This window comes from Cydia strobilella, chromosome 24 (assembly GCF_947568885.1).
Source record: "Cydia strobilella chromosome 24, ilCydStro3.1, whole genome shotgun sequence".
Lineage (NCBI taxonomy): Eukaryota > Metazoa > Arthropoda > Insecta > Lepidoptera > Tortricidae > Cydia > Cydia strobilella.
The window spans coordinates 4,078,675-4,103,369 of NC_086064.1; the positions used below are offsets into that span (position 1 = coordinate 4,078,675).

Sequence of the window (24,695 nt, forward strand, 5' to 3'; positions counted from 1 at the left end):
AGCTCGAGGGAGAGGAGTGTTAGGGTCGGCAACGCTCATGTAACTCCTCTGGAGTTGCAGGCGTACACAGGCTATGGAGACTGCTTAACATCAGGCAGGTATGCTTGTTTGCCACCGACGTAGTATAAAAAAAAACAATACTTGCCTATACGGTCGCTCGGTGGCGCATCTATAACTACTTGTGTATACTATGTCTATGAAAAAATACTAATATCATCCCGTGGTAAAAACTCAGTGGGAATAGCTGGAAATAATTCTAAATTGTTGCACTTACATTTTCTGTCTTTCTGGCTATTAGCAAATTAGTTTGTATACTTCGTATGTTCGGTAATATATGCAGAAGGGAACCACCCAAACATTAAGCGAGACGGGTCGATATCCATCCAGAGTGAACCAGTTATTTCGAGAAACAATGAGCGTGAAACATAAGTGATTGAAGGGTGAGGCCGATCGTTTGAGTGTTGCCCTACTTTCGCTTAGCAGCAGAAGGACCGCCAACATCGAAAAATCAAGAAATGTTATCTGCCTCTCTATCGCTCTATCTTAGAGCGATAGAGAGGCAGATACAGAAATGTCGAATTCGTTTTTAGCTGTAGGGCCTCGGGTCTGACGAACATACAATTTCGTTATCAGACTTACTAAAGCTCTAATGTCAAGATTTAAACCGGCCAAGTGCGAGTCGGGCCCGCACTAAGGGTTCCGTACCGTTCCGCAAAAAACGGCAAGAAAAAATCACGTTTGTTGTATGGGAGCCCCAGTTAAAAATTTTTTTTTTTGTTTTTAGTATTTTTGTTGTTATAGCGGCAACAGAAATACATCATTTGCGATAATTTCAACTGTCTAGCTATCACGGTTCATGAGATACAGCCTGGTGACAGACAGACAGCAGAGTCTTAGTAATAGGGTCCCGTTTTTACCCTTTGGGTACGGAACCCTAAAAAGCGCCATGTGTTAGGGTGGGACAACGTGATTAATTAAATTAAATAAATCATTTATTGCAGATCATAACAATCCATTTTGTTAGTTTGTCTTAAGCTAAGTACCTAATACTAGTGTTAGTAATTAAATAAGTTATTCTACAACTAAAAAGAACTAAACACCATACAGGTCAACATACAGGTCGCCCAGTTAAGACCACCAGGTGCCTCCATATTCGACAGTCGTACCTGTCGGATAATACTAATAATGACAAGGGTTGCCTGGAAGAGATTGCTTTTTAGCGATAAGACCTGTCGTTTACCTCTACTTGTGTTGCTGTATTTTTTGTGTTATTTTCTTCTATTGAGGTGTGCAATAAAAAGTATTTGTATTGTATTGAATATCTAATTATATCTAGGTAGGTAATAAAATTGATTGAAAGATATTTAACCTTCTCGACGCCGTGTCAAACACAAAAGCTGTCACTCGGACGCCACGTCACCGAAGTGTCAAAACTGAAATTGAACTTTATGCACATGCACGTAGGTCTATGTTGCTCTGTGGTCTGTGACGGATTAAACGGTCTTTGGCGTTGGACCTACGCTGCCGATATATCCGCCATTGGCGTCCAAAAGGTTAATACTTCATTTGTCGCGTGAGTATAGTGATAATTTTAAAACTAAACGTTTATCTACATAACAAATTGATAATATCATATCACAAATTTAAAAAAAGTACGTCTTTTTATCAGTATTAGTAGGTACAATATCGCACTGATTTAAACGAGTTTTTTTCGTAGTTACTACATATTGGGGACGGAAATAAATCAGATTAGGTATATAATAAAGGAATTTTAAACCTCTAATCAGTTTACCTAATTACTGATTAATAATCAGTAAGTTTCTACTCTACACCTACTATTACTATAGTAACAGAACCTATAATACCATAACTCTCAAACTATACCTACTTATATCATTCTAAAATGGGGCATTTTCTATGAAAAGGGACCTTATTGTCGATGGCGCTTACGCCGCATAGCGTCGCGCGGCATTGTATTTATATCGGAGCATCGTTAATAATGGCGTAAGCGCCATCGACAATAAGGTCCCTTTTTATAGAAAATACCACAAATATACTTATTTTTATGTACAGTCGCCATCAGATATATCGGAACGGTCAAGGTGCTCACAAATATCTGAACACGGCTCTATTGTCAAGGCGTTAGAGTGCGTGTTCAGATATTGTGAACACCTCGGCCGCTCCGATATATCTGATGGCGACTGTACCTACCTATACAAATTCCATAGTTTTTTTAGGGTTCCGTACCCTAAGGGTAAAAACGGGACCCTATTAGTAAGACTCCGCTGTTCGTCTGTCTGTCCGTATGTCCGTCTGTCTGTCCATCTGTCACCAGGCTATATCTCAGACAGTTGAAATTTTCACTGTTGTCCCTGTCACACAACTTATTATTCCTAATTCTGTATTTGGTATTATATGTATAATTTATTGATTCAATTCAATTTAATAATTTTTTTTTATTTACGGTAATTAACGGCTCTATTCGTGTTGCCAATTATTGTATTTTTTCCTTCTATTTAAAAGTAATTAATGCATGTTAGATAATAAGTAATATAATGCCAAATAGCACGTAGGGGGTATCTGTTAGTGCCGTCTGATTGATATAAATAAATAAAAACACAATGTTATATAACATTATATAACAGCCAATGTGGAACCACCATTAAATATGACTCGGAATATAAATAAAATATGACGGGGACGGATAAAAAATCTAAAAGTAAACATCGTCTGTGCGGCGTCTGGTTATCTGCCAACGGAACGGACACGTGGGCGGCACGTGCGCAGACCAATCATATTGCAATTATTGCACAACGCCGTTTTGCCATTTCATTTATACAGATTCATCTGTGCGTATACAGATTTTAGATTACCATAAAAATACTCAAACGTCCAGTAGCCTTACCATGACTGCCTTGACTTATTGTCCTATGTCCCCTAGGTGGGGCAGAGGGCGTCCACAGTGCGCCGCCATCTGGATCGGTCTTGAGCTTCGTGCTTGACTTCGCTCCAAGTCTTCCCAATAGCCTTCGCCTCTGCAATGATAGTCCGGCGCCAGGTCTGCTTTGGACGGCAACGTTTCCTCTTTCCTTGGGGATTCCAGTCTAGGGCTTGCCTCGGTATGTGTTCAGGATCCCTTCGGAGTGTATGCCCAATCCAACTCCATTTCCGGCGCTTGATCTGCTGGTCGATCGGAGTCTCATTGCAGCATCTCCACAGGTTGATATTGGAAATTTTCTCGGGCCAGTATATACCGAGAATGCGGCGGAGGCAGCGGTTAATACAGACTTGTAGCTGGCGCGAGATGTCTTTTGTGACCTTCCACGTCTCGCACCCATACAGCAATACGGTTTTTACGTTTGACCGGAATATTCTGAGCTTGACTCTCCGTGTCCAGTAGCCTTACCATGACTGCCTTAGCAGTTTCAAACTGACATGTTCGTTAACGTGTACGAGCGAGATGCATAGAAAGTAGGTTACGCACGCGCTAGCGATTATTTCAGTGTCAAACAGGTGGTAGCTGTACAGTAGTACAACTACAGTGCCACAAGTATCAATATTCAATACCAATCTTCTTTCCGGTATTGCCTGAGTTTTTTCTTTCATTTACGAAATTACTAGTTTTTGCCCGTGACTTCGTTTGCGTGGAGTTAGTAATTTGGGTAGCATTATCCAATATGTTTTTTATTGATTCCCCATTCAAACTTCCAACCCCGTTTAAACCCCCTGAAAGGATGACTTCTGGGATAAAAACTACCCTATGTCCTTCCCCGGGACACAAACTATACCAAATTTCAACTAAATCGGTACAGCGGTTTAAGCGTGGAGTGGTAACACAGACAGACAGACAGACAGTATGAATTTTGCATTATAACGCATGCCTATTCGAAGATATTCGAGTTAGTTTAGGACCATAGTTGGGAGTTTTGGACTGTAGGGTAGTTTTAGAGTACTGATTCTAATGCAGTATTTTTTTAACCCTTGGCTATATTTTACGAGGCGAATACATATATAGAATTATAATTTGTAGGTAGGTATATAAGTGCATCGAATGCGCCGACTTCTGGCCGAAGGGTGTCGTGTTTCGGAGGTTCTAGGGCAAACTGCCGAATCCGACACAAGACCAGACGATTCAACGGAGCCACAGCGTTTTATCGCATAGATAGTGTTTAGTTTTAAGTCTATATAATACATATGTATGTTAGTCTGTAAGGTATTTGTAATATGGGCCTTGCCTGATTTAAAATTTTAAATAAATAATATGTCATACTAAGTAACTTTTCCTATGAAAATCGCGATTGAAAATAGATAGATCTCACTAATTACTAAAAAATAATTACACAAAAATCAACCTTATTAAGGTTTTAATATGGTTCACTATAGCTATTAACTTGTGGTAGTATAGTTAGTGAGTTTTGGTTGTCACCTGACGATATACAAGATAACATACAAATTTAATCTAAGTTTACGTGCAAATTAAATCTTAGTTTAAAACGGACTTGGGAGCTTTAGGTATTTGCCAGCTTTTGGATTGTTAATAAATACTGTTTGAACTTACGCTTAAAAGTGTACTTCTAGGTTGTATGCCGTATTCGAGTTGCAATGTTGTTCCAACACTGAGGCTCTGTCATTTGAAAATTGGCTACTTTCACAGATTTTGACCGATCAGACGTCGATATTTTGTCGATATCATTTGATATTTACCAGTCTCTTTTCGGTGAAGGAAAACATTGTGAGCAAACCGGACTAAAAAATCCCAATAAGGGCATAAGGCCTAGTTTCCCCTCTGGATTGGAAGGTCAGTTGGCGGTCCTTACGTAAAATCGAGTGCCTACGGCAATTCTTTATTTTATGGAATAGTCCAAATTTACCTCATAATTAATGGGCTAGAAGAGCAGCAAATGTAGACTTAAAAAGTAAAATTTATGTTAACAAAGTGTAAACGGGCCTTCAAGGAAAACAGCGAATTAATGAATACTCCTATGTAAAGTGTATGCACGTGTGTAACATAAATAGTTATAATAATAATAATAATAAAATACTTTATTGTGCACTACAAAGAAAAATACATGTTACAAACAATGACAGGACATAAGTGAGTAGGTAACAATAGGCGGACTTATCGCTAAAAAGCGATCTCTTCCAGACAACCTTCAGATAGCGATTCACTGGCTAGAAATAAGTTAATGGGCAGTGCAAAATAACAAAGGTGTAAAGTTTACAAATCAAATACCTAAGTATAAATAACAAACAATGAAAAATAAACTACATAAACTACATATATTATTTAAGCAACAATAATACACTACATAAACCTACACAAAATACATAAATACATAATGAGAATTCAAGCAAGAGAAGAATAACGACCAGGTAGCGTGAACAAAAAGAAAAATATATATGTGTAAGTGAAAGGACCAAGACTAAGAAAGAGATTTTAAATAGTGTTCTTTTAGAAGTTTTTTAAAAATGGGTAGGGATTGAGCACGTCTTATATCAATGGGCAAAGCATTCCACAATCTTACAGACTGGAAAGTGAAGGATTTGTTGTAGAACTTACTAGATGACCGAGGGGCAGCAAGAAGGCGATTCTGAGAACACCTAACAGACAAAAGAAAACTAAACCGTTTTTTAAGGTATTCAGGAGTATTTGGAATAAATAAAGTGCGATAGAGTAGAGACAGGATATGTGTATTACGTCGGAAACGAATCGGTAACCACCTGAGCTGTGACCGGAAGCTGGAGACATGATCAAATTTTCGTAGCCCGAAAATGAAGCGAATGCACACATTTTGAAGCCGTTCAATCTTGTTCAATTGCTCTTCGGTAAGATCGAGATAAGAGATGTCGGCATAGTCTAAAATGGGAAGAAGAAGGGATTGGGCCAGCGCGGTTTTAGTGGAAAGTGGTAAAAAGTTGCGGAGACGCCTAAGAGATCCCACAGCGGCAAAAATTTTACGACCGACTTCATTAAGTTGCGGACCCCAGGAAAGAGTACGATCCATAATCACGCCCAGATTCTTTATCGTTCGATTCGTTATAGGTAAATGTAAATAAAAAAAACCCGGCCAAGTGCGAGTCGGACTCGCGCACGAAGGGTTCCGTACCATTACAGAAAAAAACCGCAAAAAAAAATCACGTTTGTTGTATGGGAGCCCCACTTAAATATTCTGTTTTTAGTATTTGTTGTTATAGCGGCAACGGAAATACATCATCTGTGAAAATTTCAACTGTCTAGCTATCACGGTTCATGAGATACAGCCTGGTGACAGACGGACAGCGGAGTCTTAGTAATAGGGTCCCGTTTTTACCCTTTGGGTACGGAACCTTAAAAAGAACTTGAGGTGATAACGCATATTAAATTAATGTTTATTTTGAACTCAAATATTTGTCTATGTATTAAAACTATTTATTTTATTCTTGCTATAAATTCATGAGTAAATAAAAGGTTTTGTATAGTACCTATACATAAGCAAAAAAAGGTAGCTACCTATATAAATTGTAATTAGTGTCTGACCGAAGTGTCGTTTTCGGTAGGTTTCGGCATAACAATCATGAACTGGAACTGCTAAACTTTCCACCGCGTCGAAACTTTTAAGACTGTATTTTCGGTAGTGTACAACCTCGGTTTTGGTTTCTAAATAAAAATCATGATTAGACCGGGTTAGGTTTTGGCAGAAACTGTAGCAAAACCGAACGCTTCGGTTTCGGCAGGTATCCGATTTTAGTCGGTCACTAATGGGGTTGGCAACTGTCAAAGGTTTGCAGAGATGGCGCCATCACAGCTTGCCCCTTTTTCTATGAGATTTAGCTTAAAGGGCTAGCATCCAGGGCATTAAAAAAAAACTAAAATTTGACACAATTCTAGGGATTGACAGGGCAAGCTATGCTGGCGCCATCTGCTAAACACTTCGACCGGCCAACCCCATTGTAATAAGATACTATTATTCGAGTTACCGACGTCCACAAGCTACACCTATACCTATACAGTATTTACAATACATCGGTGACAAACAAACATACGGCCCACCGAGTTTTTTTATTAATTTATTACATTTTATTATACCTATTGATAGCACGTCGTTGCAAGACTGATTAACCGTGAAATCTCTATCACTCCAATAAGCAAGAGCGACAGAGAGCACAACATCTATAACAAAATTTCGATTCTCGATTATTTCTGGAATGTAAAAAAAAATTAAGGGAATCACCAGACCATAGACATTACATAACATCACAAAAAACCGCTTTCAATACGGCGACCGTAAAATGAGGCGTGTATAATGAAATTAACTCTTATGACTCATGTACCAAGGTCGATGTTAGAATAACGGGGTTGCGACGAAAAAATTAAATTAGCATAAGTCAACTGAACAAACAATCTATTACATACAAAGTAATTTCTACTATGAATTCAAAACTCGAATGATTTTCGAACGCATTTATTTGTACCGACCGATTTATTTCGAATTCCGAACACCGAAGTTCACAAATGTTAATGTTGTTAACCTCCGAAATGCCTAATTAGGGCGACAGGCAGTTGCTCAAAATTTACAAACTTCGATTTTCGCGGTTATAGCCCAGTAATAAAAATTATTTAGGTGGAGCTTATCACAGTCAAATAACAAATATTGAATGTCAATATTTCATACACCCACCGTTGATACGTTGATACTGTACAAATTATCAACTTTTGAGCGTAAACCGTTATCAACCATGAGAGGTTGCAAATGATAAATAAGTGTTATAGGTAGTTGATTTGTATGTCGAACCGTTGCAAAATATATTTTGTCAACTTTAAGTTTGATTATTATTTTAACTTGTTTTGTCTGTCTACCCACAAGAAAAACAAGCTTATCACCTAACGCGAAAGGGTTATATTTTTAGGGTTCCGTACCCAAAGGGTAAAAACGGGACCCTATTACTAAGACTCCGCTGTCCGTTTGTCTGTCACCAGGCTGTATCTCATGAACCGTGATAGCTAACCACTTGAAATTTTCACAGATGATGTATTTCTGTTGCCGCTATAACAATAAATACTAAAAAGTAAGGAACCCTCGGTGCGCGAGTCCGACTCGCACTTGGCCGGTTTTTTTTATGTTCACACTATGATTAAGAACCAGCGAAGCAAATCGTAGCGAAGTAACCAACATACCTGATTCCTATGACGTCACCGTCCAAATATAAATCAACTCCTTGGTGAAGCCACTGCTCGCCGACTTTGGCACAGAAAAACATTCTATCATTCTTCTCAACAATTAATTCTGTGTCTACAACATCCTTGGTGATTGTAGGATTGCACAGCGCACCACGAACCGCCGGCTCTGGGGTTAACGACCACGAATCCACGTTCGAAACTTCCAAATTCAACTTTAAAACACATTTTTGTTCGGCACAACTGCTTTTGTTCACACTCACTGCGAATATCCATGGTTGGAACACCGCGTAGGCGTTTGTTATTAAGAATAACAATAAAAATAAACCACTAGTCCGTAATAAACTGAGACACGCCATTACGCCGCGGTTGCCACTGGCCGAATGAGAGATCAGAGAGCGAATGGAAAATGGAACTCACGGCAACATGTTGCTTCGATCGAATGAACGAATTGGGTTGCGTCACGTGGTTTGTTTGATAAGTTTTTTTTAACAGTTTGAGGTTGTTATTTCCCGCTTAAAAAAAATTCTTTAGTACTTTTTTTTATAGGTTGCATACCGTCTCCATGTTTATTAGTCAGCAGAAAAAAATGGGGATAGACTGATAAGGGTCACATACAACACAGCTGCAATGGTTTACGTGAAACGTGCCGTGGAAAGTTATTGTATTAACGGGAGGGCTTATTGCTCAAACACAAGTGTCTAAATGCGAAGGCCGAAGGCCGAGCTCCGCGTAGCCCGCGTAGGACCGAAGCACCCGGTTTCCTTAAACACGGAACAATAGTAGGTAAAAGGCCGAGCTCGCGTAGGGCCGAAGGCCCGAAGCGTCCAGGTGGCTAGTGCTCAGACACAGAACAATGGTACACTGTGTAGTAGGTAGTGTGAAGGGCCCCGTATGTCAGTGCGCGCTAGCGTAGAGTACAAGTGAATAATCAAGATCAAGTGCGGGTAGTTCGCAAAACCCGCGCAGCTAGATGTAATATATACAATTCCTCGCCTCACAGGACCGCCATAGAAAGCTATTACCGACGTCATCAACTCATCACCCAAATCGAATCAGTATACGTTTTTTATTTTGTTTTTATAATCTAAAATAGATATCATACACTAATGAAAAAGTGACGAAGCCCTCCAATGGTATGAAGGCCGGATTCGAACTATGTATTAATTGAACCGGCGTCTTTAGCTATCGCGACTAACAACAGGGTTGCGAAACTCCTAGCTTCGGCCAAAGCAGGCCTCCTTCACTCGCTCAAAGCCACGCGCTATATGCCTACCGCTCGGCGTATCGTCGACGATATAATCGACAGAGGGCCGCCGAACGCCCGCCTGAGCGCTCGCACCGCACGTTTCCCGCGCTTACGCTTCGAAATGCCGAAACCACGTAATTATTGTGCAGTAGATGGGTGTAAAAGTCAAAAAACAAAAGAAAATTTGTCGTTTTTTAGGGTTCCTTACCCAAAGGGTAAAAACGGCACCCTATTACCAAAGATATAACTCCGTAATAAATGGATACAGTCTAAGGAAAAAACGTGCCTCGAAAATCAAGAAAATTTGATTCTCGTTCAGAGGGCGCTACTAGTTTTGGCCTATAGTCGTATAGATGGGGCTTACGGTTTCGTTTGTTATTTAACAATTTTAACGCATATCAGTGAAAGAACATGGGTCAAAATCATAAAAATAATTAATGCAAATAAAAAAATCATTTATCTATATTTAAATACATTCTATCATATTTTTATAAATCTTCATTTTTAGTTTTAAAGTGTGTCGACAGATGGCAGTGAATTTACTGGGGTTACAAAATTTACTATGACAGTACCGCTCTAGTATAAGTTACTCTATGCTATTTTCGAAATCATTTATGGCGTTTTTAGGGTTTCGTACCCAAAGGGTAAAAACGGGACCCTATTACTAAGACTGCGCTGTTCGTCTGTCCGTCTGGCTGTCTGTCACCAGGCTGTATCTCATGAACCGTGATAGCTAGACAGTTGAAATTTTCACAGATGATGTATTTCTGTTGCCGCTATAATAACAAATACTAAAAAGTACGGAACCCTCGGTGGGCGAGTCCGACTCGCACTTGGCCGGTTTTTTCATTTCCGAGAGACGAAGAAAGGTGAGTAGTATTTTAAATCTATCTTTATGAATTTTGACACTATTTATTTCTTTGAACATAAGTAGATAAATCGTAAATTAAGGAGTTTTTTGAGTCAGGTATTATAAGTGTTGTTTTTAAATATTTGATTGACTAATATAAAATATGGTTGATTCGCAACATTCGTTTTATTACAATAATAACATAAGTAACAGTACAACCCTAGCGCATTCTTACGATGACGCGTTGGCACGTGGCTCGCACGGCGAGCAAGGCAGTCTCGAATCTTTGTGCGCCATACTTATGGTACATTTCTTCTCGTCCTGAGCAGCAGGTATTATTATTAAGATTTTGTAGGCTATTATAGAGTAGGTATTTTCGCTTTTGTATGGGAATGATGTATCTGTTACGTAGTAACTATTTATTAATCTGTGGCCAAAGTCGGCTCCGTTCGCCTCAGCATTTATTAGGCAATTATTAGGGTTGGCACATCTTGACGTCCCTTTGCGTGCACGACCACAGATAAGATTTTAACAACCCTAAATAGCCGAAAGGGATAATGCCATATATTAGAAAGGGACAGCATGATTCGACCCTGACTCGCTGTCAAACTTCGGTTTTGTAGGAAGTTTCCTTTCTGTACGGTAGTACTATTTAAAAAATATGTAAAACCAAAGATATTCCGTAATAGGCGTAATAGATGGATACAGCCTAAGGAAAAAACGTGCCTCGAAAATCAAGAAAATTTGATTCTCGATCAGATGGCGCCACTACCTTTGGCCTACTCTCGGATAGATAGGGTTGACGGTTTTGTTTGTTATTAACAATTTTAACGCATATCAGTGAAAGAACATGGGTCAAAATCAATTAAAAATAAATAATGCAAATAAAAAAAACATTTATCCATATATAAATACATTTTGTCGTATTTTATACATCTTAATTTTTAGTTTTAATCGTGTGTCGATAGATGGCAGTGAATTTACTGTGGCTACACAATTTACTATGACTACCGCTCTATCCTATTATATCCTCTTTGGTAAAGCGTAAACTTGTCGCTAAAGCCTATTATAGCACACAAGACTACATGAATGATGAAACACCGTGGGATTGTGATTGAAAATAATTAATTATTTATTATTATGTTAATAATGATGAAATTGATAATTCAATGAATACCTATATTAGGTAATCCGTATTTTTTGACATTTAGATTTTTATTCTACAAAGTTTCTAGACTAGTATTTTTTTATACAATTTTGGTAATTAACGATCCTTTTGTGAAATTCTTATTGTTATGTTTGACATATTTATAATAATTCAATGTTTTTAGGAATAATAATAACTGCATCAATAAATCGCTCTGATATTTAGATTAAGGTAATATTTGTAAACCTTGACAATTTAAAAGTGCTTGTTGCTAGGCCTATTTGAATAAAGAATATTTTGACTTTGACTTTACTATTATTTATTTATTTATTTAAACTTTGCACAATACATGAAGAGTACAAATGGCGGACTTAATGCCAGAAGGCATTCTCTACCAGTCAACCATGGGCTAAACCGAAAGGGTCAGAATACTGTTAGAATAAGATGGAAATAGTTATTTGTGCAACAAGAGAGGAAAGTTGGTTTTTCTTGCGAGTGTTTATTTTGAGTCCCGAGAAAGCGAAAGATTCTATAATTGAATCACGAGCGAAGCGAGTGATTCTAAAGTAGAATATTGAGCGTAGCGAGGGACTCAAAAACACGAGATGTAAAATAACTTTGCTCTCGTGTTGCACACATAATTTTTCACCTCAGTAGTGAGAACATATTAAAGGTTAAAATGTGTTTCGAATTACACAGAATAAACAGAAAAAAAATGTACTTTAATATGTAATATAATACCATACCATACCATACGATACGATACGATACCATACGATACCATAATAAAAGTATAAAGTTCATAGCCTTCACTATATTATTTAAAAAGCTACATTGTTTCACTCCCGGGAGTGAGGAAAGTCGCACTTTCGTCACTCCCTGGAGTGAGGAAAGTTGGCTTGTTCGAGCTGCTGAGGTGAAAAAATAATAATAACACTCTTTGTTCTGTGATATGGTGTACAAATATGGTTACAGGCTGAGAAAAATTATACAACAATCGACAAACTAATAGAAAATGTATGTAAATTTATCGGGATGACGGATGCTACGAAAGGTCACGTGACCTTTTCCATACATTTATTCAAATAAGATATTACAAACATCAATTTAAAAAAAATCTTATAAGCTAAAAATCATGTTGGCGACATCGTTTTCTGTAGCGGTGTAGGACTCGGCACATTCCAGTACGGCTACCATCAGTTTGGCAGTGACATAAACGCCATCGAGAACGTAATTTACTTTCTATGCATCTCGCTCGTACTCGCTTATTGGTGCGAGCGAGGTGCAGAGAAAGTAAATTACGTTCTCGATGGCGTTTATGTCACTGCCAAACTGATGGTAGCCGTTCAGATGTATTAAATATATTAATAACGGGTCACTCACGTATTCACGAGTCATCGGGCGCGGAGGGATGCGGCCCGCAGTCTGCGCCGGTCCGTCACCGTCAACGCAAGCTGTGTGAAACGGAGTGAAACATGTCGAGCGTTTTTCGACTCAAAATACGTGAATGACCCGTTATTAATATATTTAATATGTCTGTGTCTCACGGAAGTTTTGTTATTAAAGATTACAGATGATTTAAGTTTCGATGTACGTTTTCTATCAACGTTTTTTTTAAATGATAAGTATGTAGTTTAGACCAAGATAACTCTGCAGCGATTTTAATAGCTGTGCTAGTGTCATGTTAGGCCGCTTTCCCACCGACGTCCAGTTTTTTGCGGGTACGGTTTTCTGCAGGATCCAGTTTTCTGTAGCGTGCAGTATCCCGCAAACAGAATGCTCGTGTGAACGTTACTATATTAGCACGTATACTATGTACCCGCAACAAATTTTGAGGTATAAACGGTATAAATAAGACTTGCACAGTCCGTGCCATTAAAATCTCTAACTCTAGGAGGCAAACGAGCAGACGAATCGCCTGATGGTAAGCGGTTATCGTCGCCCATGGACAACTCCAACAGCAAAGGGGTTGTAAGTGCGTTGCCGGCCTTTAAGATGGGCTCTTTTCTTGAAGGTTGTATCGGTCCGGGAATACCACAAGGAAGTTTCTGGAAAAACGCGCAATAGGATAGTTGACAAATTTTTTTAATGGTATCAGTCGATCAGGTTTGTTTTGAGGATCAAATGTCTGTATGGGACCCATTGTCTTAAAGCAATACAAAAGTCACAAATGATGGTCAAAGTCTGGCATCGCCACTTTACTGAGCAAACGCTCTAACACAAATTGCAGCACATCGTGACGTCACTATGTCACTTTGCTTAGAAGCCGTTTCGATGTATGGAAAACAAGGAAATTGTGATTTTGTCGGCGTTTACGTATGCTAGTTGTTCCTATACAGTATTTTTTTAAAATAAAATGTAAGGAATCGAATGGTACCGTTATTTTTTTCCTATTTGAAAGTTTAAAAAAGTTTTTTCGGAACTTTGAGGTCTTGTACATACATACATACATATAATCACGCCTATTTCCCGGAGGGGTAGGCAGAGACCACGGATTTCCACTTGCTACGATCCTGACATACCTCTTTCGCTTCCTTCACTTTCATAACATTCCTCATACACGCTCGCCGGTTTAGGGTGCTCTTGACCTGGCCTTTCTTTAGGATTTCCCCGATCTGATCAGAGAAAGTCCGCCGAGGTCTACCCCTTCCTTCTTCTTGAGGTCTTGTATTTTTTAATATTCCCATATATTTTTTAAGTTTCCAATTTATTGTGATAATGCTCATTTTCTATCTATTTAACTAGATTTAGTTATAAAATCATAATTTCATTTTATTTATTTTGCATTCAATCAGCACTAACAGCTAAACCTTACGTGCTAATTGGCATTATAATTAATACTTAATGGCTAACATGCATTAATTGCTAAAAACAAAAAAAAAATATAAAAAAAAAAAAAAAAAAAAAAATTCAACATGTGTCAACTACCCTATTAAGGACTGCCAACCATCCACTCATAAGTATTCTAAGTGATCAAGTGATCATTTATCATTTGCCCGCAATTTACACTACTGTTATGTCGTAGTGGCCCGCCTAGCGGGTGCCTATAGATATTACATGTTTTCTTTGTGTGATAGTCAATGTCTTAAATGGTAGAGTTAGACCAAGCTAACTGCAGCGAATTAGATAGCGAGGATGGACGTGTTATTTTAAACATCATAATTTCATAGACATTTCACGTTTATAAAATCACTACTACGCTCCGTGATAACAAATTCGCTGCAGAGTTAGCTTAGTCTAACTCTAGACCTATACATATATAATGAATCCATCAAAATGTTTTAATCGCAATCCGTCCCTGTCCCTTACCTGGTTCGTGCATAATTTTAAATGGCACCTGAGCGCAGGCTAGTCCAACGCTAAAAAAACCAGTGTAAGTGCGCTCTCCGATAACGCGCCTTTGTTACGCATATCGATGACACATTTTAGACTGGTTCTGTAGCGTTCGACTTGCCGGCACTCAGTAACCGCAAAGACCACACAGCTATGGAATATGTTTTCCCATTAGTTCATTTTAAACCTTATTGCAATCTTCATAGAGTGGTAATTCAATAACCGGTTAAAACGGCCCTACCATTTTTTTATGCTAGTAAGTAGCACGTGCGGTTTCATTTAACAATAGACAAAGGATAAGCCGAAAGGGGACTGTTTGAAATCTAAACACTATACCTAGGTTGTGTTTCTTTAAGTGTCACGTTATGTATGTGTATTCATGTGACGTTTTAAACTTGGTCTACTAATAGTAGCATAACTGCAGAAGGTACATTTATAAGGTCTGTCACCTGTATGAATCATTTCATGGTTTCTTAAAGTAAAGCCATGCGTACTCGCATAGCTGCAGTGCTTACATTTGTATGGTTTTTCTCCGGTGTGTATCATTTCGTGCTGTTTCAATTTACTTCTTTGAGTACAAGTGTGACTGCAGTAGTTACATTTGTAAGGTTTTACCCCGCTATGTGTGTTTTGATGTTTTTTTAAAGATTGCTTATAAGCAGTAGTGAAAGTACAATGGGTACATTTGAAAGGTGTTTTATCACCAGTATGTGTCCTTTCATGTATTTTTAAATGATATTTATAAAGTGTAGTAAAACTACAACGGGCACATTGATAAATGTTTTTATCAGTATGTATAGTTTTATGTGCCCATAAATCAATTTCCTGAGATGCAATGTACTGCTTCTTTCTACTATGTGTCTTTTCATGTTTTCTTAAATTAATCTTATCAATAGTAGCATAATTGCAGTAGGCGCATTTGTGTGGTTTTTCAAGAAGCGTTTTCTGATGAATGAGTGGGTTCCTTGAAGATTTGGTTCCTGGATGGTCAGGATCGTTGATATGCTGAGTTTGTCCTGAAATTTTAGTGTACAAATTAATATGCCTTGTTTCTTTAACACCGTGCAAAAGGGTGCATTCCTGACCCGAGCATAAATTAACTTAATTTCTCAAACACTGGTATTCTAATTAACTCCATTTCGGAAATAATTGATAATTAAGGTATTTCCGATTGTGTACACTATTTATTCATGTACACTATTTCCGATTGTGTATACATTACTCGTATAGTTTAAGACATCGCTACAAATTTCAACAACTATCGCTCAATGCATTTAATATAACCTCAATTTTTTTGGTTGTTGTTAGGATATAAATAAATAAATAATTTCTTTATTCAGAAACGGTGTTCCAAATTTGTTAGTTTGTTACTTAAAAGCTAGGTTATTTATATTAAAACTATTTTTATTACACACTAATTTAAAAAATATATATCCCCTGAATGGGGGTTTATAAGTAAAATAAAGGAAAGAAGGTGAAGGGGGGGGGGAAATAAAGGGAAGATCTTGTGTAAAAAAATTCCAAGTCTTTTTGTGATTATTACACTTGGAAATATAATGAAATTCTAACTTTTAAATTTACCACCGACTCGAGTATGGCGTGGTCCCGTGGTCTCGGAGAAGACACCCTCTTCTCTAAGACCACGGGGACAACGCTTTTATTAACGCGATTAAGTCCCGTCGTTGTGAATAATAATGACTCATTATTATTCACTTTCACGATATTTACTCATTATTAATGAGCAAAAATCGTGAAAGTTGAAATCTTATAGCAAAAGCTGGAGAAAGTTTAAGAATATGCGGTCATAATTCAATAATTATTATATATTATAATATTATATTAAATATATTAACATTGGTGACATCAGACATTATGCCTGTGCTTGAGAATGTCTTAATTTATGAAAGCATGGAATGGTTCTCAATACATTAATTTAATTTCATCGTCTGATATTTCCATACAGTAAAAAAAAGACTAGAAATCTGTAGATTATTTAATTTTTAAACTAGATAATTTGATGAGGCCTCTTTAGATAAGAATTATTTAACTTTTCGTAGAATCAATTTTCAATTATTATTTTTTTCATTTACTTAAAACGAAAGAAAAATATTAGTGTTAGTATCTCGGGCTATCAATGACATATCATAATTTTCAATTAGCTCCATGCATGAATTTATTTTTATTTTTGGATTCATAATTTATATCGTTGGAACACCGGAAATGATAAAAATACTTTTGTAAACCTTAACATTATTTTATTAAAAAATATTTAAAATGTTGATAATTTTTGAGCGGTTGAAACGCTCATAATTTTTGGCGCGAATTCGACAGAGCGTGATGACGTCACACGTTGGGCGGTCCAACTGACGTTTGCTACTAATGACACTAATCTGTCGAACGCGTGACGTCACGTGGCGTTTCGAGCGTTTCGCTCACTAGCTTTTCGCGGGCAAATTTTTGTACTTTTTATTTATAATTTTAAGTAATTAAATGGTAATTTAAAAACGGAAATGCATTTGTAACATGATATAACGGTAACAAACATCCGAATAAAACATATTTCGTTCAAATATAAACTTCATGCATGAGGCTAATTGTTTGGTTGAGTTAATTATAATGCTATTATTTTTTATGAAATAATTAAATGTATCAATATTTTTTTATAGTTACTCCTTTTTCTTTTGCTGGTGTACTACCTATCTATATTTTGTATATCCTGTTACTTTAAAAATTATCCAGTGTCTAGTTAGAAGTTTTATAGTGAGTAAGTTCTTTTTTGTAACTGAAGTGGCGCTATAATAATATGTAGAAAGGTTTTTACGTTTAAAGGAAGCGCTGGTGGCCTAGCGGTAAGAGCGTGCGACTTTAAATCCGGAGGTCGCGGGTTCAAACCCCGGCTCGTACCAATGAGTTTTTCGGAACTTATGTACGAAATATCATTTGATATTTACCAGTTGCTTTTCGGTGAAGGAAAACATCGTGAGGAAACCGGACTAATCCCAATAAGACCTAGTTTCCCCTCTGAGTTGGAAGGCCAGATGGCAGTCGCTTTCGTAAAAACTAGTGCCTACGTCGTTTCTTGGGATTTGTTGACCCCAGGCTCCCATGAGCCGTGGCAAAATGCCGGGATAACGCGAGGAAGAAGTAGAAAGGTTTTTACCAATAAATGTATTTCTTTCTTTCTTAAAATAAAAATATGTAAATGAAAATATCCTAATTTATTAATTGAACACGATTGTAGTGGGCGCTCTACTCGTACACTCACACTCCTTTAGTTTAGCCCTATATAAGCTTACATTATGTTATTCAATACAATATCGATCCATACTCCGAGCAAGTAGTATCGTTTCAACGTCCCACATCACACGATCTATGCCATTTAATTTCCTTAAATCACTTAAATGTACCGAATGCCGAATGTAACGGATTTTATTAAAAACACTTAGTATAAAGCTCAGCAAGAAGTTATATGTATTTGTAAATGATCTCATAGGTGGCAGAGATACTCAATGAACTCATTGGGGGGTGGTGGTGGTGGTTATCGTGACAGAATATTCGCGATCCCAGGACGCCTCCTAAAGTCCGGTTTACATTAGCGTGCGAGCCGCGTCACGAAACGCGAGTGTAAACAGTGGTGTGGGCGTAGTGCGTAGGGTCCTCCCTTTTCTTAGTAGAAAGAGCCGAGAGATGACACACAAACCATAGAGTAACTTATTGTCCTGTCTTCTATAGTATAAAACAAAGTCGCTTTCCGCTGTCTGTCCGTCTGTCCCTATGTATGCTTAGATCTTTAAAACTACGCAACGGATTTTGATGCGGTTTTTTTAATAGATAGAGTGATTCAAGAGGAAGGTTTATATGTATAATCTGTAAAGGGTTTGTGTAAATTAGTTGGAACTAAACGTGCGAAGCCGGGGCTGGTCACTAGTTGTCTATAAAGTGAATGAATTCTCTGGAGTTAGATTTATGATTTTTCTGTATCTATATAATGCCATATGATTAAATAAAAATTACAATAAAATAAAATAAAAATAAAGAAATTGCAACTTACTGTCAAGTTTATTACTAGTAGATCCCTCTTCTGTGCAATAGTCTTCATAACTCAGGAAACACTGCCGGAACTTGTATGTGTGCCGACTAATGCTGCATGTATGGCTCTTCATGTCCACTCGCATCTGCTCCAGTCTGACCGAGCATGTCAGGTTTGACAATATCCCACCCCCTGTAATAAGGACAACATGGTTTAATTGAATTTCAAAAGCCCCAAACGCAATGAAATTGATAAACCGATTTTGATAAAACGTCTAAGAACCAGCGATAGAAAACCTGCATACAATTAAAAAAACCTCATTCAAATCGGACACACACACAAAGCAGTCGAATTTATAATATCCCTCTTTTTGTGGGAGTTAGCGTATGTGTAACAGTTATATTATGTATATTAATATTCATAAATATTTATATATCATTTATATCAATATCTAAGTACCCACAGCACACGCTCTTCGAGCTTACTGTGAAGCTTAGTCAATGTGTAACAATAATCTATAACATTTAATTATTTAAACAACAAACCTTGACACACTAAGGTCACTTTGGGCCGTTGGAACTCCTCGGGACCCAACACAAGTTCTTTCTTAACCTCGTGGTTATTGTACAGGCGCCACAATGCTTCATTACCCTCACTCTCACTTCCCTCTGCTTTCACGACATGGTCAATGTGCCCGGCCTGTGCCTCTGGGTCGCAGAAGCCCTCGACATCCCAAGAGGCATTGTCACCGTCATCCCATCCCTTTATCTTCATCACATGCTCAACCAGCCCAGCTGTCTGAGGCTCAATGGCGTCCCATGTGGCTTCGTCATCATCGCTAACTCGCTCTAACTTCACCGCCCGCTCAATCAGCCCAGCTGTCTGAGGCTCAATGGCGTCCCATGTGGCTTCGTCATCATCATCGCTAACTCGCTCTAACTTCACCGCCCGCTCAATCGGCCTGGCTGTCTCAGGCACACATGAGGCTGAGAGGTCCCACAAAGGCTCAGTCTTCACCCGCACACAATCTGCACTCTCCAGAGTGTCTGGTATTGCCAGTGCACAGCGAACCAACACTGAAATTACTGATACTGTAGAATACAATTAAGGTTAGGTTAGGTGGGGTCAGAGAAACTATAGGCCAACATAAACACTTGAAAGAAAATAAACAAAGATACTTAAAGATAGTAAATTAAATAGTATTTAAAAATAAAAACCTAGGAATATATATTTTTTTATCCATACTAATATTATAATTGCAAAAGTCGCTCTGTCTGTCTGTTACCTCTTCATTCATAAACCGCTGATCCAAATTAGATGAAATTTGGTATGGAGATAGTTTGAGGCCCGGGGAAGGACAAAGGATAATTTTGACTTAGTAGCTTTGTTTGGACTAGTTAGGAGATGAACATATCAAAAGTCGCCGACCGTAACCCTGGTGCTGGGGGGAGAGGGGGGGGGGGGGGGTTTGAAGCAGGGACCGGCCCGCTATCCCTTATCGGGGTTTTATAAGGGTATTGCATAAGGCTTAACTCACCATACCCTTTGCCAGACGAAACCCTTTGTTTTGGTTTTAAAAACCCTTATATAAAGCTACCACATTTGAGTAATCGGTAGCCCAAATACCCTTACAAAACCCATATCATCCGCTCACCAACACCTTGCATATTGCTTATAAGGGTTAGCCTTATAAAGGGCTTCCCTTTTAGCATATAAGCGTGCTAATTTAAGTCGTCTACCTTGTTCATAAAGCACACATTACTTCGAATCCGAGCGATCGTCGGCGGCGACGGCGGCGTTCTTTGATAGGTAAGTATTTTCTTTCCTTTTCATACACTACCGTAGATATATACTAATCCTGTCACTTTCACGTAAAGGGAAACCTTTATAAAAAGCGCTTAAAGATAAGGGTAACCCTTATTAAGAGCTAGTCTTATTTTTGGTTAGCTTTTCGGTAAGGGTTAGTCAAAGGTAAGGGTAGAATGGGCTTGCAGCTCAAAAGGGAAAGTCTTTCAATGTGTTAGCCGTGTTTAAGTGTCGCCCATTGAAAGGGTTTTATCGCGGAAAGGGTTGTCCGGTCCCTGGTTTGAAGGTTCAATTTTTCAGTTTTTCGATTATATCTCGGAAACTATGCGTCTGAGCGACATGGCCACTTAAACCAAATGAAAAGTGATTTAATTTGTTACAAGTTTTATTAGGTCAAGTTTTTTGATATCTTGTATAGTTTTTGAGATATACGGCAGGCCATTACATGTAAACATAAGTATTTAATAGTGTTATTAAGATAAGTAGTTGATTAGTTTGTAATTTTTATTGCAGTGCCCTTACAGGGTAGTGTTGAAACATAATAATAATCTTAAGATCTTTTTGTACACACAAAGCAATGATTAAATGAGTATGAGTATGAGATATCCGCTCTTGAAGGTTTAATTAGGGCTCTCATTTTATCTTGATTATCTATATCAGTGAAGCTGCTAGGCCGGGTTTGGTTACGTTTTCGTATAAATCGGGGGTGCTAAATTCATTTATGGTATCAACATTGACACCTTTCCGAAGTAAAAACATATAAACTTTAAACTAACTTTTTTTTTAACTCCTCTTCACGCTTAAACCGCTAAACCGATTTAGTCGAAATTTGGTAAATAGATGTTTTAAGTCCCGAGACAGGACATAATATAGTTTTTATTTCAAAAATCATACTTTAAAGGTGTGAAATTTGGTGTGAGGGGAATTCAGCTTCTTCGCCGAAGTTGAATTACTGAGGTTAATACTGTTTAAATTTAGGTTTGAGGTCATGTTTGGTATCATTTTCAACTAAATCAAACATGTAGACCATCTCAAATATTATTTAAATAGGTTCAGCGGTTATTGATTCCCCACTTTTCACACCCTTAAAATATGATTTTGGTTATAAAAACTATCCTATGTACTGTCCCGGGACTCAAACCATCTCTTTACCAAATTTCAACGAAATCGGTTCAGCGGTTTAAGCGTAAAGAGGAGTAAAAAAAAAAAACATTTTTTTAAAATTTGTTTTACTTAGGAATGGTGTCAATGTTGATACCATAAATTAATTTAGCACCCCCGATTTATACGACAACGGTACCAAACCCGGCCTAGAAGCTTCACTGATGTAGATAATCAAGATAAAAAAGAAAGCCCTTTTTTTAGGAGCGGATATCTCAAAAACTACAAGTTATCGAAAAACTTGACTTAATAAAACTTGTAACAAATTAAATCTCTTTTCATTTTGTATAAGTGGCCAAGTCGCTCAGACGCATAATCGAAAAACCGAAAAATGGAACCTTCAAACCCCCCTCTCCCGCCCAGCACCAGGGTTACGGGCGGGGACTTTTGAGATGTTCACCTCCTTACTAGTCCAAACAAAGCTATGAAGTCAAAAATTGTGTTCCAAGCATTTCCCTCTATAATTTTTTTTGGGCATTCATTTGCTGGCCTATTATGTAAAAAGAAATAATGTGTCTTTGCAGAAAACACAAACACAATAGTACATTTCGATGCTAGTGCGGAAAGTATGTCATTAATTCACGAGAACCGAGATATCTTGCCACGAGCCATAGGCGAGTGGCAAGACTCGGGACGAGTGAAGAATGACATTTCCGCACGTGTATCGAACGACGTTTTTTAATACAGTTGCGAAAAAATAATAAAAACAACAAGTAAGAAATAAAAACTTTGAAAACATAAAACGCCTCTTAGTAGGTAGTAAAAGTAAAAAAAAACCCTCTTCTTTGACAGGCGTTTCGGCAGCTATTCCGTTTCATTCAGACAACTTATTAAGAACGGTTTTTCAATATTCAATATTAAAAAATAAACGTGTTATAATGATGATGAGGTAAGTAATTAAATTATAAAATATGTATATTTTTCGTATTCTTACATTAACAGTAGGTTTTTATGTTGAGTACAACGTTTAAAGGAAACTAATATTAACACTCATCAATAAGTAGTCATGAATTGGAACAAGTATAAATTAAAAAAAATTGGAAAAGTAAAAAGCAACAGTTCGCGAAAACCAACTTTCCGCACGCTTAACAGCTACGTAAAGTAGCACTTTTTGAGCAACTGTATTAAAAAAATGTTTATGTTTTGCCAAATTTTACCAAAAGTCATATAACATTTTTTGCTCTTTATGACCTCAGGAATGCGTGGTTAGTCTGTTGGGTTACTCGAGCCCATGGTGTATAGTACCCATTATAAAGCATTTTTTAGGTTTTATAATTTAAGTTTACATACCCACTGGCATAGGCCTTATATCTTCTTCCTTTTTAACAGTGACCCCTGGTTGAACGTTCGCATATTCTTGGAGAGAAGTACTAATGTCACTAATTCTCCTATCTTTCTGGCAATGAAATTTAGTAGGCACTGCCTCATTTGCCAAAAGTATTTTTTGACTGAAGCCCATTTTATACTTCATGTAGTTAATTGTATCTTTTTCCATCTGGAAAGCAAACTTATTAGTATTTGAAGAGGGGCGGCCTTAGCCTTTGCAAGTCTCCGGGCGGCAGATCTTTGCGAGGCCCCTGTTTAATGGATAGGCTGTATCAGGAAAATGTCTTGGTAACAGCCTAAAGGCCAAGCTTCAGGAGAACTGAGCTTGGTCATGAACCAATGGCCATATGTGTCAAAGGGCAAGGCTGAGGCAGGAAGCAGAGAGCTAGGAATGTGACCCCAAGTGTGAGCGAGGATTTTAAATATAATACTTTCCATTAGATCTGTTTTTTCCAATTATTATAATTATTTGTATCTCCGTTACAAACTCTCGGCCTTTCAAGCCCAGGTATTTATAAGGCGTGCATAGGGATATAGATGCAACACGTAGAGGCCCGTTTGGAGACCTTTGATGTCATGTAGAACGCCTGCTGGAACCCATTCACGGGTGCATAGATACCCGTAAACCGGTTTTAGCAGGCATTGGAGGCTCTTACAGAAAAGTGGAAAGAGTCCCGGTCTATGGCTTAAATTTAGATGGAAAACATTATTTTATGCTCTTTACATAGGACTGAATCATGAATTATTTAGGTAACAACTTCGTATTTATTAGATTGTCTCATTAAAAATTGAATAATAAACGACAGAACGAAAAAGAACGTAATAATACCAGTATTTTGTATGAAGAAAAATCCGAGCCTTGGTTCTAATACTTCAAATAGTAAAAAATACTGCTTATTGCGCAAGGCTCCCTCAAGCGCGAGGCCACAGGCGGGCAGCTGCCCCGCTCGCCACCCCTAAATATATTATCTTATCTAACAACATAAAATTTAAAAAACAGGGGAGCATTGCTGAACGAGCCATTTTTATGAGGGTATGTTTACTATCTCCCTAGTCAAATATAAACAGACGATAGGAAGATTACAAACTAACCTAACGTACGTTTGATTGTAAACTAACGGGTGCACAATCTCACGGTGTTCGATCTTATTTCGATACATTAAAATTTAAAGCCACTGTTTTAACTACAATATTTATTTACAGTTAAATATTACTTACATTAAAGTGATCTTCACACATAAAAACATTTGTATGTGATAAAATGCTCTTTGGGTCTCTATGAGCTAATTGTAACCAAAGTTTCCGTTTTTCGGGTTTTGTAGGAACGGAAACAAACAATTTGTCTGGTTTTTTTAAAGTAGTATTTGTGCATAGTGGCACTATACACCATTTATATACCATTTTATAATATAAATTTGCACAAAAACAATGAAATGTACTTCAACCGCACTGTTAAACCGAGGTTAATAACAAAGAGGTTAATTATGAAATCATTGAAATTGAAATATAATAAAATATATAATTGACAGTTTACTTGCATGTGACGTCTGCATGACATCTGACTATAGATGGTAGGATCCTATAGATGAGCTATAGCTCGGTAGCATGGATACTATATAAAGGAGCCAAATCTCTATG

General features: G+C 37.7%; 3 protein-coding genes across 4 annotated transcripts in view; all 3 read right to left on the minus strand.

Annotated features, from left to right (window-relative positions):
• The window catches only part of LOC134752198 (unextended protein-like), a 59,578-nt gene extending 51,032 nt beyond the window's left edge, over positions 1-8,546 (minus strand). Inside the window, exon 1 of the mRNA XM_063687812.1 lies at positions 8,156-8,546. Within this exon, the coding sequence (XP_063543882.1) occupies positions 8,156-8,514 (359 nt within the window). The 5' untranslated portion in view covers positions 8,515-8,546. The remainder of the gene's footprint in view (positions 1-8,155) is intronic.
• LOC134752415 (probable lysine-specific demethylase 4B) overlaps positions 1-24,695 on the minus strand; it is a 122,889-nt gene that overhangs the window by 69,994 nt on the left and 28,200 nt on the right. The window lies entirely within an intron of this gene.
• On the minus strand, positions 13,276-24,614 carry LOC134752246 (zinc finger protein 845-like). Of its 2 annotated transcripts, none has more exons than XM_063687875.1 (5): positions 24,276-24,614; positions 23,022-23,226; positions 19,310-19,840; positions 18,786-18,956; positions 13,276-13,449 (listed from the first exon to the last, which is right to left on the minus strand). In XM_063687875.1, exons 1-5 carry the CDS (start codon positions 24,456-24,458, stop codon positions 13,334-13,336), a joined length of 1,206 nt encoding a protein of 401 aa, XP_063543945.1. In that variant the 5' UTR covers positions 24,459-24,614; the 3' UTR covers positions 13,276-13,333. The 2 variants fall into 2 exon arrangements, with proteins under 2 accessions (XP_063543945.1, XP_063543944.1); XM_063687874.1 differs by lacking the exon at positions 13,276-13,449 and adding an exon at positions 14,678-15,750.